Source organism: Sebastes umbrosus, chromosome 18, assembly GCF_015220745.1.
Source record: "Sebastes umbrosus isolate fSebUmb1 chromosome 18, fSebUmb1.pri, whole genome shotgun sequence".
In the NCBI taxonomy this organism is placed as follows: Eukaryota; Metazoa; Chordata; class Actinopteri; order Perciformes; family Sebastidae; genus Sebastes; species Sebastes umbrosus.
In genome coordinates, this window is record NC_051286.1 from 13,429,987 (window position 1) to 13,444,885 (window position 14,899).

General features: G+C 38.8%; 2 protein-coding genes across 2 annotated transcripts; one reads left to right on the plus strand and one right to left on the minus strand.

Annotated features, from left to right (window-relative positions):
- The first annotated feature begins 855 nt into the window (after positions 1-855).
- On the plus strand, positions 856-3,454 carry mixl1 (Mix paired-like homeobox). The gene is made up of 4 exons (XM_037751305.1): positions 856-1,270; positions 1,981-2,201; positions 2,353-2,479; positions 2,850-3,454. Exons 1-4 carry the CDS (start codon positions 919-921, stop codon positions 3,428-3,430), a joined length of 1,281 nt encoding a protein of 426 aa, XP_037607233.1. The 5' UTR covers positions 856-918; the 3' UTR covers positions 3,431-3,454.
- A 146-nt stretch (positions 3,455-3,600) lies between these two features.
- Positions 3,601-14,313, minus strand: lin9 (lin-9 DREAM MuvB core complex component). The gene is made up of 15 exons (XM_037751298.1): positions 14,198-14,313; positions 12,511-12,543; positions 11,327-11,418; positions 10,032-10,145; positions 8,819-8,949; positions 8,589-8,714; positions 8,251-8,408; positions 7,356-7,489; positions 7,027-7,155; positions 6,602-6,703; positions 6,419-6,499; positions 6,199-6,324; positions 5,878-6,060; positions 5,638-5,735; positions 3,601-4,617 (listed from the first exon to the last, which is right to left on the minus strand). The coding sequence occupies exons 1-15, from the start codon at positions 14,226-14,228 to the stop codon at positions 4,512-4,514; spliced, it is 1,644 nt and encodes a 547-aa protein (XP_037607226.1). The 5' UTR covers positions 14,229-14,313; the 3' UTR covers positions 3,601-4,511.
- Positions 14,314-14,899: the final 586 nt, after the last annotated feature.

A 14,899-nucleotide genomic window follows, 5' to 3' on the forward strand; every position in this document is an offset into this window, starting at 1 on the left:
AGGTAGATGATAATGATGAATGACTTATCCTTTAAGTTATTTAAAAAAAAAATGTATTTATTTATTTAGTGTCTTCCTGTTATACTAATAAAATATACTTAATATATGTAGCCTTCTCTGTCATATTTTTCACTACTGAAATTTGTTTATACTTTTTGCAATTCATAATTTTTATTTATTTATTTGTTGAGCAAATAAAGGTAGATGATGATGAATGACTTATCCTTTAAGTTATTTAAAAACATTTATTTAGTGTCTTCCTGCTATACTAATAAAATATACTTAATATATGTAGCCTTCTCTATATCCTATATTTCATTACTGAAATTTTGTACACAAACACCTAATGCATGCAGAGCATAGGAAACTGGCCACATCACATAATGTATTGTAATTTTATTGGCCAAGTAATGTATTTACACAGAAATAGAAATAACAGCTAGGAACAAGAGCAACACTTTTCAATTAATTTTTTATTTACTTTTTACATTTCATAATTTTTATTTATTTATTTATTTGTTGGACAAATAAAGGTAGATGATGAATGACTTATCCTTAAAGTTATTTAAAAATATTTATTTATTTAGTGCCTTCCTGCTATACTAATAAAATATACTTAATATATGTAGCCTTCTCTGTATCATATATTTCATACACAAACACCATGCAATGCATACAGTGCATAGGAAACTGGCCACATCACATAGTGTATTGATTGATCCTTCAATCCCTTGTTGGAATATGTTTATATTCTTTGCAAAGTAATATGAGCTTTGACTGGAGATTATGAGATACAGCAGAAAACTGTATTAACTTCGGTTGAGCCCTATAGTGGGACTCTAACACGTCGAGGAAATGGCTGTCTCTCTTTGAAGGTCTGCAGGTCCATTATTGCTCCATCCATTCCAAAGCGGATAAATGTTTTCACTGCCGATGTGTATTGAGCATGCAGATTCCATTAAAACCCCTTTAAAGGAGACCTGCGGCCGCTCCAGGTGTGATGCCTTCACACCTCCAGGCGGCCTGCAGACGTCTGAAGTCGGTGTGCGGCCTCTCCAGTGCCAGCCGGCACCGATGGCTGCCCCATTCACACATACAGGCATCACTACCTTTGATCGCAGGGAGGATTTAACCCCAGCGAGAGGCCAAAAAACTCAGTCAGTCGCTGGAAATAAGTCGGTGAGGAAGATGTCTTCACTTCATGGGAATATGAATCATTTCCAGATGTATCACGAGGGAGCTCTGCAGATAAACAGCATGGTGAACTCAGGTAGGTGGCTGGGAGCTAAACTATCCTTTTGTGACCAACTGTGTAGCCCACATCACTGGTCTACCACGGTTTTTACACCTGGTTCTGTGCGTAATTTACGCACAAGTCCAGAGCCAGTTTGTGACTACACTGTAAAAAACAAACACTTTTTTTTTTACCGTTTTTTTCCAAGAAATTTTAAATTTTTTGTCTGTATTTCAAAATGACAGAAAAAAAATGTAAAAATTACATGTTTCATTTGTGATTTATATGTAAATGTCTTTAATCTTTTAGATTTACAGTATTTTTTTGTAATCACAATTGTAATTATCTGTATTTAAGCGTTTCTTGATCATTTTTAAAGATAATTATTCTGTTTTTTTAGAGGTTTATGACTCTATTTTAACAATTTATTTAGGTTAGAAGAAAAGGATTTCATAGAATTCTAAAAATATTTCTTGTAAAAATACAGATTTGTTTTGCAAAACCTCTGAGTTAATGTAAATTTGGGCTTTTGCAACGTAAAATTACATGTTTCATTTGTCATTTATATGTTAATGGTCTTAGATTTACGGTGTATGACTATTCTAACAATAAATATATGTTAAAAGTAAAATATTTCTTGTAAAATTAAAGTAATAAAGGTTTATTATAAAAAGATAATTACTGTTTTTTGTGTAATTAGTGTATTTAACCTTCTTAATGCAACAGTCTGTATGCTTTCTTTTCAGATTATGGAGCCCCAGATGTTTCAAACTACTTCAACCCTGCAAACTCTGTGCCGAGAGCGGATAAATGCGTGGCCATACTGACCCACAGGAGAAAGAGGACCAACTTCACCATGCAGCAAATCGAGGTGCTGGAGAAAGTTTACTCAGACACCAAATATCCTGACATCTACCTGCGAGAGAGACTGGAGGCTCTGACTGGACTACCGGAGTCTAGGATTCAGGTAATGTATTTATAATAATTAATAGTGATTAAAGGATGAATCCAAGAATTATTTTTCAGTATGCCATCAAGTGAATATTGTCACATTAAACTGCCTTAAGCTATTGTAAATTATTCAAACTGTCCTCCCGTTTTCCACACACACATTTCAGGTGTGGTTTCAGAACAGAAGGGCCAAGTCTCGTCGCCAGGTTGGCTCATCAGTGTCCATGAAGGTCGCCAACTCGCCAGCAGCTGGTTCCTTCAGCCAGCTCCAGAGCAGGATGGGCCCAGAGAAAGGTAATTATTACAGTCACCATGTGATGGAAGATGTATTCAGATATTTTACTTAAGTAAAAGTACCAATACCAGTGTAGAAATACTGTTACAAGTAAAACTCCTGCATTTAAAATAAGCATTAACATATACTTGAAGTACCAAAAGTAAAAGTTGTCATTATGCAGATAGCCCAAGTCAGAATAATGTATGACATCATGGGATTATAATCATTCATAAATTAATCAAAGTATCACTATGTGTTTGTAAACATGGATGTTTCTTGGAAACTACTCCTCTCTCCAGCGTAGGGAAATGAGTAAAAGAGCAATGTAAAAACCCAACATTTCTTTCGTTTCAGAACTAATTCCTTCACTCTTCTTCTCTCTTTCAGTTTATGACAACAACCATGGAGCCGAAGCACACAGGATAGGAGGTTTTGGACTGGAGGACACTTTCAGACCTACGCTGCACCAAAACACAGATGACACTCACAGAACCAGTATGCCCACCAAACCCAGCAGCTACGAACACACGCCCCTCTCCTGCATCTACGACAAGGAGGGAACCAGAGTGAAGCCCGAGCAGATGCAACGGCGGGAGCTGAGCGTTAACGTCCCTTGCTGTAACGTCCATCTTTACCCCAAGGAGAGCGAGCATCATCCCAAGATCGAAGTCAACGTGGCCGCCAACCAGGGTGCAAAGGTTCTGGTGGAGTACGACAACTTCCCACCAAACAAGACCATCGGACCAGAGATGAAAGTTGTGATTCCTCCCATCCCCAGCCAGAATAACTTCAGCAGGTCATCACCGAAGGATAACGGATGTCAAATCCAGCAGTATCCGTGCGTGAGGGCCACAGGGAACCGGTTCAGTCACTTCTCTCCGATCCACACCGCTGAGGCACAGGACTTCACCGACTCAGATTCTGACTGGGAAACCGAGGCCATGGCTGGCTTTGGTGGCTTCATGTGATGTATTATAAGAGCTGATATAAGACAGCTACGTGTATCATAAGAGGCCGCAAGTTTGCGTAAAAGGATTTTTTTTATTTATTGTAAAATAGTAATAAAAATGTTGATTGTAAAAAAAAAAAAAATGTTGATTGGTTATATCTGTTAATAAAAGACTAAAAACTAGAAATACTGCTTTGCAATATGTTTAATATAAAAAGACGGAAACATTTATATACAATTGCCCTGAGGCACTCTCATATACAATTTTACAAAACTGAAAAAGGAGATTCTCTAGGAAAAAACTGTCGACTTGAATATTTGGGGCTTACATCAGTGATGCAGGCTTAGTGTGGGGGGTTGCAGCAACAGCCATGCCAACTATGGAAATGCTAAGATCATCTTAGGGAGTAAAAGGCATCAAAACCCCAGAGTTCTCCTTTATAAAAATACCAAAATCTCTTTTCAGTGCACACAAAAATTACAAAAGCCATTTCTGAATACACAGCAGAAATGTCGACGATAGTCCTAGTAATCAGAGATATTGTACAATTATCTACAATAAACAATTTTTATAAAACATTCTTTAGCCTCCCTGTGCTTACCGTCAGTGGAGCAACAGAACACAACACTTACAGGGTTAAACTTTTAGAGATAGCAAAATATTGTTTCATAACCATACACACCTACTCAAAAATAAATAAATATGGACTATAAAAACTGTAAGAATCAATGTTTGGCACATGAAACCAATAAATAACCATTGAGAGTTTGGAGATGTGGATTTGTGGTGATTGCTAACGGTTCTTTCAGATTTGTGTTCGATTGGGTGCACCAACATTTTCATACAATAAAACGGGTGGGTAAAATACTTATGACATCCTCCCTCCCTTCAGCACCAAGCTGCGGGAGTCTGAACAGTCGTTTCACTGGGACATCCAGATTCAGATTGTATGGTGGTGGTCCACAACATCCACATGAGCTTTTGTGTTTGCAGTCTTGTATCAGTTCAGGTGAAAGCACCACCTTAAAAAAAGACGATATTAATGGACCGCATCTCTGTGTGTGCATGCACCTGTGTGTGGTGTGGATGGTGCGGGTACTCAGACTGCATTGGTGTTGTTGGCAGAAAATGCGTGCAGGTTGCCCAGCTGACTAAGGCCGCTCTGGATGTGTGCCACGTGGATCTCGACGTTATTCTGGAAGCAACTAGAAACACAGAAAAGACAGCAATATAAGAAATGTTCGGTACTTTGAGGCTGACTGAATAGTGACACACTGACATGGATAATAACCAAAAAAACATGTTTAATTACTCATGTATGTCATTGACACAGATAGAAAACTATGAGCCATCCTAGCCACCATTGCATGTAGTGTGACCAAAGCCAAGTTCACACTACACGCCTTTCAAAGCCGCCAGATCGCTGTAGTAGTCACACAACAAAACTTGCTGTCTTGTAATGGTGAGTCTTTTAGTCATCATGGTTTTCACACTACATGAGGAATCCCTGATGAGGTCTCCAGACTACATTTTGTCATGGAAACACACACAGTGGTGTAGTGGAAGGTATACGCAGGTATACCCACCTCTTTTTCTGGCGGTTTACAGTACACCCACCTATCAGCCAAAAAGCCATTGGTGTATATATTGGAGAGTATACCCACTTCCTCCTTGGTAACTATACCCATCTACCTAGTAGTACATCCACCTCATCAACGACCACTACAACACTGAACACACGTGAGAAGTGACAAGAGCGTATTATGCTTGTTGATGTTGTCTTTGGCACTTGTGTTAACAAAAAAGCCTGTTTCCACACTTCTTTACTATAACCACTATGTGGATCTGTTATGTTTATTCATGCAAACATCCAACACCCTTGTTGCAACAACCACTTTGGTCCGTGTTGCAAATGCAACACATACAGTAAAGTTCCTATTGTTACAGGCGACCCCTCCGCCAGGTTTTCCCTCAACCCGTGTCTCACGCTCTCATTGGCATGCTAGATATCTGGAATGCGTCTGTGATGGACCGGCAAGCCCTTTCGGCTCGCGTCTTTTAACAGTTCACACATGCTCAAGCGCAGAGCCAACGCGGATTTGCCTCAATCTGGGGCTTCTGTTTGGGAGATCCAAATACTGTCGGCGAGTGGAAAATGAGGACTTAAGTTGTGTAGTGTGAACTACGCATTAGGAACTGTTAGAAACACTGCAGGGTCTTTTTACCTGAGGTTGGAGGAATCAATCGATGCCTTGATGTCATTCAGAGAGTCTGTCAGAGACTTAAATTCAAAAGAATTCAGATCTCCTCCATCTGCCAGACACTGAAACAAATTAGGGAACATTGAGTAATGAACAGGTTAGTATTATAAGTATTGGTACATTATTTATACAGTATGTACACGTTAGAACATTTGTGAGCAGAAATGAAAGCAGACAGCAGCAGAGCATTAATAGATCCTCTACCTTGATCTGTAGCAGCAGAGCAGTGAGACGGGAGACGAGGTGCGTGAGGCCGGTGTTTGTCACACTCTGCTGTCCGTCCTTCAGCGAGCTGCTCAGCTGCACCATCTGCTGGGCTTCGTCCTCACAACGCCGCCGCAGCTCTGTGGGATGGTCAGCTGGAACCATGCCCTGATCTGGAGCCAGCTGGACGGACATATTGGTGATACACATCTTAAACAAGACACTGTTTTTGTTTTCAGATTTGCTCAAGATTGACTATGAAGTGAGATGCTAGGGGGGGCAATAATCAGTGAAGGGACTGAAGTGGATCTATTGACTTACATCGCAGCAGAACTGCTGAACTTCGTGGAGCACCTTGTTGAGATCTTTATTGAGCTGTTCAAGCTCAAGCACCGTGGTAGCATATCGCTTCTGGAAGTCGAGGTCAATAGGCATCGAGTACGACTTCTGAACACAAAAACACAATCATCGTTTTAGTTAGGCTTTATGTATTCATCTCAGACAACATTTAATAGTTGTTTTTTTATTATGATGATTGTACCAGTTTCTCTGCCTCTGTGTTCATTTCTTTCAAGTGCTTGATGTGCTCTTTCTTGATCATGAGGATCTTGGACAGCCTCGTCTAGTCATGAAAAAATAAGACAAAGAGGATTTGTTAAAACAAAGTGAGACAAAGTTTTAGGATGTCATATTTTTAGTATTCCATTTGACAGCAAGTATTTACCACTTGGACAAGGAACTTGACAGGAAATCCTCCCAGAGTATCTCCCTCAGCACCAGGCAGTTTGTTCCTCCATGGTGACTGGTTGATAAGAGGGTCATTGTCCTGTTATTAAAAAAAATGGACAATGAAGTAATTTATCTTCATAAGCAATCTAGAGGAAGACATTCAGAAGATTCAACTACAGAACAAGACTTGATTTACTGTGACAATGGCTGAACTGTCCTTATACAGTAAATCCACCACTGATTAGCATGTCTAAATATATAATAAATATATATATAATATTATTGGCTGCCTGGCCAAGTAGCTGTTGCAGTAGATGAACCTACTCGCAGCCAAAGTAAATATTGACAACTGTGAGACACCAGGAAGTTTGACGACGCAGCACATCAGTATGTCTGTCATTAGATGGAGGTTTACGGTACCATGAGGACAGGAGTGGTAGCGGACGGGTAGGGCCCTCTAGGCGGAGTCATGATGTTCTGCATGTAGCGTGATATCCGATGCTTCTGGGCAAAGGCTGAGATGGGCATGGTCTCATTGGGCTCATTGCTCTGGAAAACACAATAGTCACCTGATGTTTAAGACTGTATTATCACATGCCTTTAGTTCATTGTTGCATTTGGACAAATTTGAAATGACATTGCATTATAATGAAAATAAAAATAAAGACAAACTTAAGTTGTTGCGTGTCTAATCTCAAACACACTTAGAGTGGAGTTGTTATGTTAGAGAGGCAACAGGCGATTCTTACCAGGACTTCGTAGTCAGGCACAGTGTGAGTTCCCAGGCCACTGCGGTCAAAGGTGACGCGATAGGTTGCAGCGCTGGTGTCCACAGCATCGATCTGCCCCGTGAACAACCCATCATGGACGCCTCGGAGCCGAGCTGTGGAACAACAATAACACAAACAAAATCAGAATTCATACTGTTCAGATCAGTGTGGCTCATCCTTATTTGTGCTGTTGGGTTTGAATTTTCATATCAGCCAATCTACACATAACGATGCAGTCACTGTAATTATGGCTTAAGTCTTTCACTCTTAACAGCTCTCTTATTTGATCATCACACAGCCATAACTAGAATTACAGCCATAACTAGAATTACAGCCATAACTAGAATTACAGCCTTGCGGTTGTATGCCTCCACCAAGCATTCGAATTGCAGTTTAAATCCAAGGCTGTCCAAAATGTCTTCACTTCAGAATTTTATCCTGTTAGACATTTGTGTGAAATAATTATAATAATTAGCATATGCATTCATGAGTTATGGCCAAAAATGTTTTGTGAGGTCACAGTGAATTTGACCTTTGACCACCAAAATCGAATCAGTTCATCCTTGAGTCCAAGTGGATGTTTGTGCTAAATTTGAAGAAATTCGCTCCAGACATTCCTGAGATATTGCATTCAGGAGAATGGGACGGACGGATGGACAACCCAAAAACATAATGCCTCCGGCCGCGGCTGTTGCTGAGGCAAACAAATATTTCCAACTTCTGCACTCCCTATTGGTTTTTGTGAAGCGCTTTTTATTGATAGAACATCAGGCAAATACTGAAATGTAAACTGGGTTGCTTTGCAAGTCGTTTGACCAACATTTAACCGGAGCTGTTGTAACTGCTGACAGTGGTGTGCGTTCAGTCATCTTACCAGTGACTTTGGTTCCTATGATGAGGGGTAGAGGGATTTCATCTGGAAGGTCTTTGCAGTTTGACACGTCAGACAGTTTTCTTTGCTGCAGCAGGCGCATCTTCTGCCTCTTCTGTCTCAGCGCTGTCCGCTCCTCAGCAAAGAATGCTGATGAACATCTGGATGGGACAACAAAGCATAGTGCTGTTACAACATTATTTGTTCGAGGAAACAGCGTTATAAAAAACAATACAGGGAGAGAACATTTCACATATTTTGAAATGTCTGACGTAAATGAAAGCAAACGGGATGAACGAAAATGGTATGTAGAGGCACAAAGCTCAAAGAACGCATCATACCGTCGAGGTTTCCCCATCAGTCTCCTGATTGTTCCCCACTCAACCCGTGTCAACTTTCTTGTTTTCAGGTTGGGAAAAGACTCCTTGAGACACAGGCAGAATTCATTGTCGCCCTCAAAGAGAGGTCTAGAAAAGAAAAGAAAATAATAATACATAGTTAACACATTACACATTCAATTTCAATTAATCAAAAATAGTGGCTGTCTTCTGACGAGAAAGGGAGACTTTACCTGTCAATATTGGAATAGAACCATTCATAAATGCACCATTTGTGAGCTTTGGGTAGCTTAAGGAGGTTTCTTAATCTCAGCCCTATTTTCTGGGACGCCTTCTTATCTGGTGTCACCACGTTAGAACATTTCTGTAAAGCAAAAACATTAAAACAGTCATTTCACATACTACATATTCTGAAAAATAATTAAATGTAATAAGTTGTAACGCCTCAAGTAGGGATTATCCTACACGGATTCTCATTGATTCTTCTATTATGCAAGGCAGCTGTAAAGATGCAATTTTCCACAAATTATAGGCAACTTCTTGTTCCCGCAAACAACCTATAAAATTATTAGAGTGGCTCAACATGTTTGGTCAAGCAGACAACTAGCGAGAAAGCACCATTTTTAAAAGGCTTGCTATGTTTGCCTCACTGGTTTTGTAGCTTGTGTTTAACAAAGGAGAGGCAGTGGCATGGAGTCAGGTTTTACTCCATACCACAGTCTGTTACTTTCATCTAACAAAAAAACAGCCCCATTGTTTCCTGATACACTCTGTTTTGATGCATTTTGGAGTCTACTGCTAATGCAAAAAAAACACTTAGGGCTGTTGCTTCACATTAAAAGCTTACTGTTAGCAAACCACAGGAAGACTTAGCTTAAAAACACAGAACACAGGAAGCTAGGAGTTGCAGTTCATTTTCTATGACTTTCTATGCAGCAAATCTCTTGCAGGGCCTGGCAGCCTCACAGAGTTCATTGTGGCTTCACAGCCCGTACTGTAAAGCAGCTACTCGAAACGGTGACATAGACATTGAGGCTATCCATTGACTGTCCACTCTTAGTCCTAGTTGATTAAAAATAAAAAATCTGGTCAACTTCATGATGTGTACTTCTCTAGAGCTTTTTCGTAAGTGGGTTGTTTTAAATTTTCCAAAAAAATGGTTTAAGACGTAGCCACAATTAGTTAGATAGATAAAGAGGATTTACCTCTGTAGGGCAGTATTACAACTCTGTGCTATACTTTAGAAAACAGAATTCAACATTAAGAAAATAGGAGACATTTGCTGTAATGTGACCAATGACTGAATCAAGAATGTAATTAAATAGACAGGCTAGGCTAAAATGACTAGACCTTACCATTTTGTGCTTGCTTAAGTCAAGGACTCCATATGCAATAATAAAACTAATGCTGCAGCACAGAATCCCTTTCATAGTGTGTAGTCTTTACCTGTGGTGTGGTGCTGACCCTTTGGCTCCTCCGAGGGGATCTGGAGGGGAGACGCTGCTGGGGCGACTCATCCTCCTCCCGAAACAAACGGCTCCTCTTTGAGCTCCGTGTGGGCTGGAAAGACAAATGTGGATGGGAGTTAATGAATAGTGTCAATAATGCTCTGAGAATAAAAGCCTTTTCATACCAGGCACAAATATGTGTGTATATTTTTCTTGTGTAACTTTACAAAAATCGATTAAATGTGCAGTAGGATGGAGAATTTTTTTTTTAACAATATATGTTGGATTTGTACGTAGAAAATATGGTTTAATCAATGCAATCATGCAGATAAATACCAGATTCAGGCAATATGTATCAAGCATAGCATACTCAGAATGTATTTACAAACAAACAAAAAAATATTTTGTATTTTTTAGGGAGAGTTTGCACTCGACCTACAGACCAGCTGCATGTGGAATGCATATTATGCATATATTATGCATATATGTGTTTCCGCATCACACTGGTTAATGAGGCAATAAATCCAACTATTCGGCTGGAAAAGACAATTGCAAAGAAAACACTTAACTGTAGCTGATAAGATCATCAACGGACAGTGACCATATAATCAACATCAACAACACCTTAATTACAGAGTAACAGACAATGCTATTGGCTGCCTATGTTTTTGTGCTTATGGGCTGTAGTGAATGTTGTAAAATTGTTATGCGACTTATGTGACAGATCTCTCTTCTAAAAGAGATCTCAAGAGACTTCCTTAAATACAGGTTAAATAAATAAAAATGAATAAATTCAGACCTGAAAGAGCCTTCTGTGTCTCTACTGTATTTGCAGATTAAACATTGGAAATATAAACTACAATCCCATACTAGAAAATACCAAGTTCGTTCAATACATGCCTTCAAACCAGCAATGTTCTCTGAGATGTTTTTTGAGCCAAAAGGAGTCGAAACATGTATACGAAGGTAGTGGCTCAAATTATTTTTCTTGTGTTTTTCAAAAAAGATTGTATGCCCTGATCAGACATGAGGATGGATAGAATTTCAAAACAATTTTACAATATAATGCAATTCAACACATTAACCCTGCAAATACTATGTGCAGTTAGTAGAGCTCTCCTGTAATTTTAATTTAGACAATGTCTGAATCGTGTTGATTCCACAGTATGGTCATTTTTCGCATCATATTAACTAACTTTTTATGTATTGTTCTTAAGCTTAGCATTCATAATATTGCGTGTAACAGAAGCATTTCTATTACTTCCTCTTCACAAGTTTTAAAACTTCTCTTACTGTGTCCATTGTGAGGGAGGAATGTCGTCCCCTGGTGTTGTGAGCTCTTGGGAAGCTGTTCTTTTCATTCAGAGTGTTGGACAAACTGCCTTCTATTAAAAAACAACAACAACACATTTATTCATAATAGCTTAAGGATACACCAGATACAAGACCCTAGTGAGACATTATCATTATGAAATGTCAGACTCAAAACTATTCTCCAATCACAGAAGATGTAAATGAGGAAGTGAAACTGAAAAAAAACATTTTCTTACAGGTCTTGACACATTTTATTAGGGGTGTAAGAAAATATCGCTACACATAACTACCGCGATATTATGTTGTGCGATACTGTATCGATTCTCCAAAACGCTGTATCAATTTTTAATTAACCTCTTACAAATCTGTTACTAGCATCACATGAAACTAGAAAACCTAAGGAAACCACTGGTACCAACTACTAGCTTGTCGAGAAGGAGGCTAAATAAAGCTCCAAACTTGCGCCAAATTTTGGTGAGGAAAAACTGGCATGGTGATTTTCACAGGGGTCCCTTGACCTCTGACCTCAAGATATGTTAATGAAAATGGTTCCTATGGGTACCCACGAGTCTCCCCTTTACAGACATGCCCACCTTATGATAATCAAATGCAGTTTTGGGCAAAAACCATGCAGTTTTTTGCATGCAGAATAAATGTGTTCTTTATACTATGACAGTTTTCCTAAAAATAAAAAATAAAAAAAAGATACACAATAAATTAAATACTGTATATTTTTACCCTGTATCATGATACGTATCATATTGCCAGATTCTTGTCAATACACAGCCCTACATTTCCACTTTCCTAATATGGGGACAAACCGGCAGTGGAAGCAAGTATAGGACAATAAAATCCACTGCATCAGCCACAAATGTAAGGTAGTGTGGGTTGTCACTTTTCATTATGATGAGTCATACAGAAGTCTAATCCAGTAAAAAAAAAACATAAGATTCCTGAACACTTTTAATCAGTAAACCTAAGGCATGTGTCAGCTGATAAACATGCAGACAAGATCAAATCAGAATCAAAATAATCTTCATTGGCCTTCTTCATGTTTCGGCACACAAGGAATTTGACTCCAGCTTCCAGTAGTTCCCAATGTACTTACAAACAGAGCCAAGAACAAATGCACAGAAAGATAAATAAAGATATAGCCCACATACCTTTTAGACTGACAAGGGCCTCTGCTGAGGAGCCTGAGAAGAGGAAAAATTGGGGTTGCATCAATCTACAGTAACACACTTATGGCATAATAATGACTAACTATCGGCACAACACAAAGCGCCTGAGTCAGTCCTTCATGCTGGTAGCCATCAGGCTTCACAACCAAGGCTGACTCCCAAATGAGAACTATGAGGACTTTAAGAACTTTAAACATGCACTATCTGCAACCATCTTGGACTCAAACCACTGGCACACTTACTTTACACTATACATCCTATATACCACTTTATAGACTGCACATATGTACATACATTTATTTATTGTACATACTACATTTATTTATTGACGGACTGTACACACTATGTCAAGTCAAATGTATTTCTATAGTACATTTAAAACAACATGAGCTGACCAAAGTCCTTTAAAGACAGGCAGAATAAAAACAGGTCAACAGAGCAGACAACAAAATCTCACACATCCACAGACAGAGACCAAGATAAAATCCATGAGTAAAAGACTGTTATAATGAGCACTATAAAAGGTCAATTAGTAAATCACAATTCAAGTACATTCAAAAGCCACCCATTCACTCTGTATCTTTTATATCTCCATTATTGTTTTTTATAATTTTTGTATACCTTTATACCTCTCCTGTGTTTCACTCTGTTTGCTGATGTTGCTGCTTTGACACCTGAATTTCCCTCCGGGGATTAATAAAGGTTCATCTTATCTTATCTTATAAAAGGCTGTAAATATGTTACTACACATGCCACAGTGATAATAATACAAAAAAAGATAATCAGGTCATGCTCTTTAGTTTTAAGTTAATATGTTTATTTTTAGCAATCAAAGAAAACAAGCTGCTGAGGTCTATGAGACAGTAAACACTGACAACATCCAGGTAACGTTAGGGTAACATTAGGGTAACATTAGTGTAACATAAGGGTAACTGAAGTTAAGATCTAAGGTTAGCTAGCGCAGTCACTTAGGCCTTAAATCCCCCAATATGAGCTGTCAAAGCACCGAGGCACCATAACACCAGCTGGAACAGATCATATGAGCTAAACAAGCTAACATTACACTATGTTACCACCCGGAGATAACACTTTAGTTACACTAAAACCACTAATTCAGCATGTTATTCACCAAAATAACTTCCCCCTTTTATACCAACAAGCTTGTCAGAACGCCACACACACACACACACACACACACAGCGCGTTACCATGTAAACTGGTTACCATGTAAACGGGTTACCATGTTAACCAGTTAACTAGCAACTATGCTAAGCTAGTAGCTTAGCTGTAGTGTATACTTTTTGGTAATAAAGACGTTATGGTAGCGCCACTTTTGTTGTTGCTGCTTACCATATAAGGCTATAACACACGTTAGCTCACAGCTATGTTTACCCCAGTTGGTGTTTAAAGTAACTTCAACTCAACTCCCAGCATTAGCTACGGTTAGCATCTCAGTGCTAACAAGCTATGAGCTAGCTTGACCTGGACTGACTGACCGGTATCTTCTTCAAAACAAATTACTTTATTAACTCTTTTCCTCAACTCACACATTCATTACAAACACAGTGATGGTAGTTTATAATCAGATGTTTGTTTTTATCACTACGGTGAACCCGCTGCGTGTTTTACAGTGTGGATAAACTCCTTGTTTTCGTGTGTTGTTACTCACTCTCGTCTAACAGCTGGTCCATCTCCGCCATCTTGAATTAGCCGCGCCGCTTTTTCAAAGACCTTCTTGTCACAAATGCATTCTGGGTCGGGACGCTGTCTGGAGGGCGATTTGAGAAATACATAATAAAACAAACACTATAATTTATCAAACCTATGCATGAATAATCACTTTTTATTATATGTTTATACACATAATGATATTTAATTATTATATATATCAACATTTTTGTACTACACGTTTCACAGGCAAATTGGAAGTCAGAATAGGCACTATTCTATTTAACCCTCCTATTATCTTTGGGGTCAATTTGACCCCATTCAATGTTTAACGTCTCTAAATAAATGATTGACATCATTTTTTTTGCTTCATATTTAATGACTTTTCCTAATTTAATGGGGACAACTGGGTAAACATAAAATTAACATGATGATATGTTTTCAGTGTCCTGTACACATGCTGTACGCATCGGTGTTCTTTGGGGTCAATTTGACCCCAGGCTGTTTTAGCTGTATAAAACATATAAGAAATATCAACATTTTACACACATTTGTTTTGGATGATATTGAGGTCACTATAACATGCAACTTTATAATCTTCAAAAAGCTTTAGGGCCCTAATCTAACATAACCATAACTGTAGTAGTGCGAGAACCACTGATAGTTCACACGACATGGGGGAGGGGAAACATCATTCTCGCGA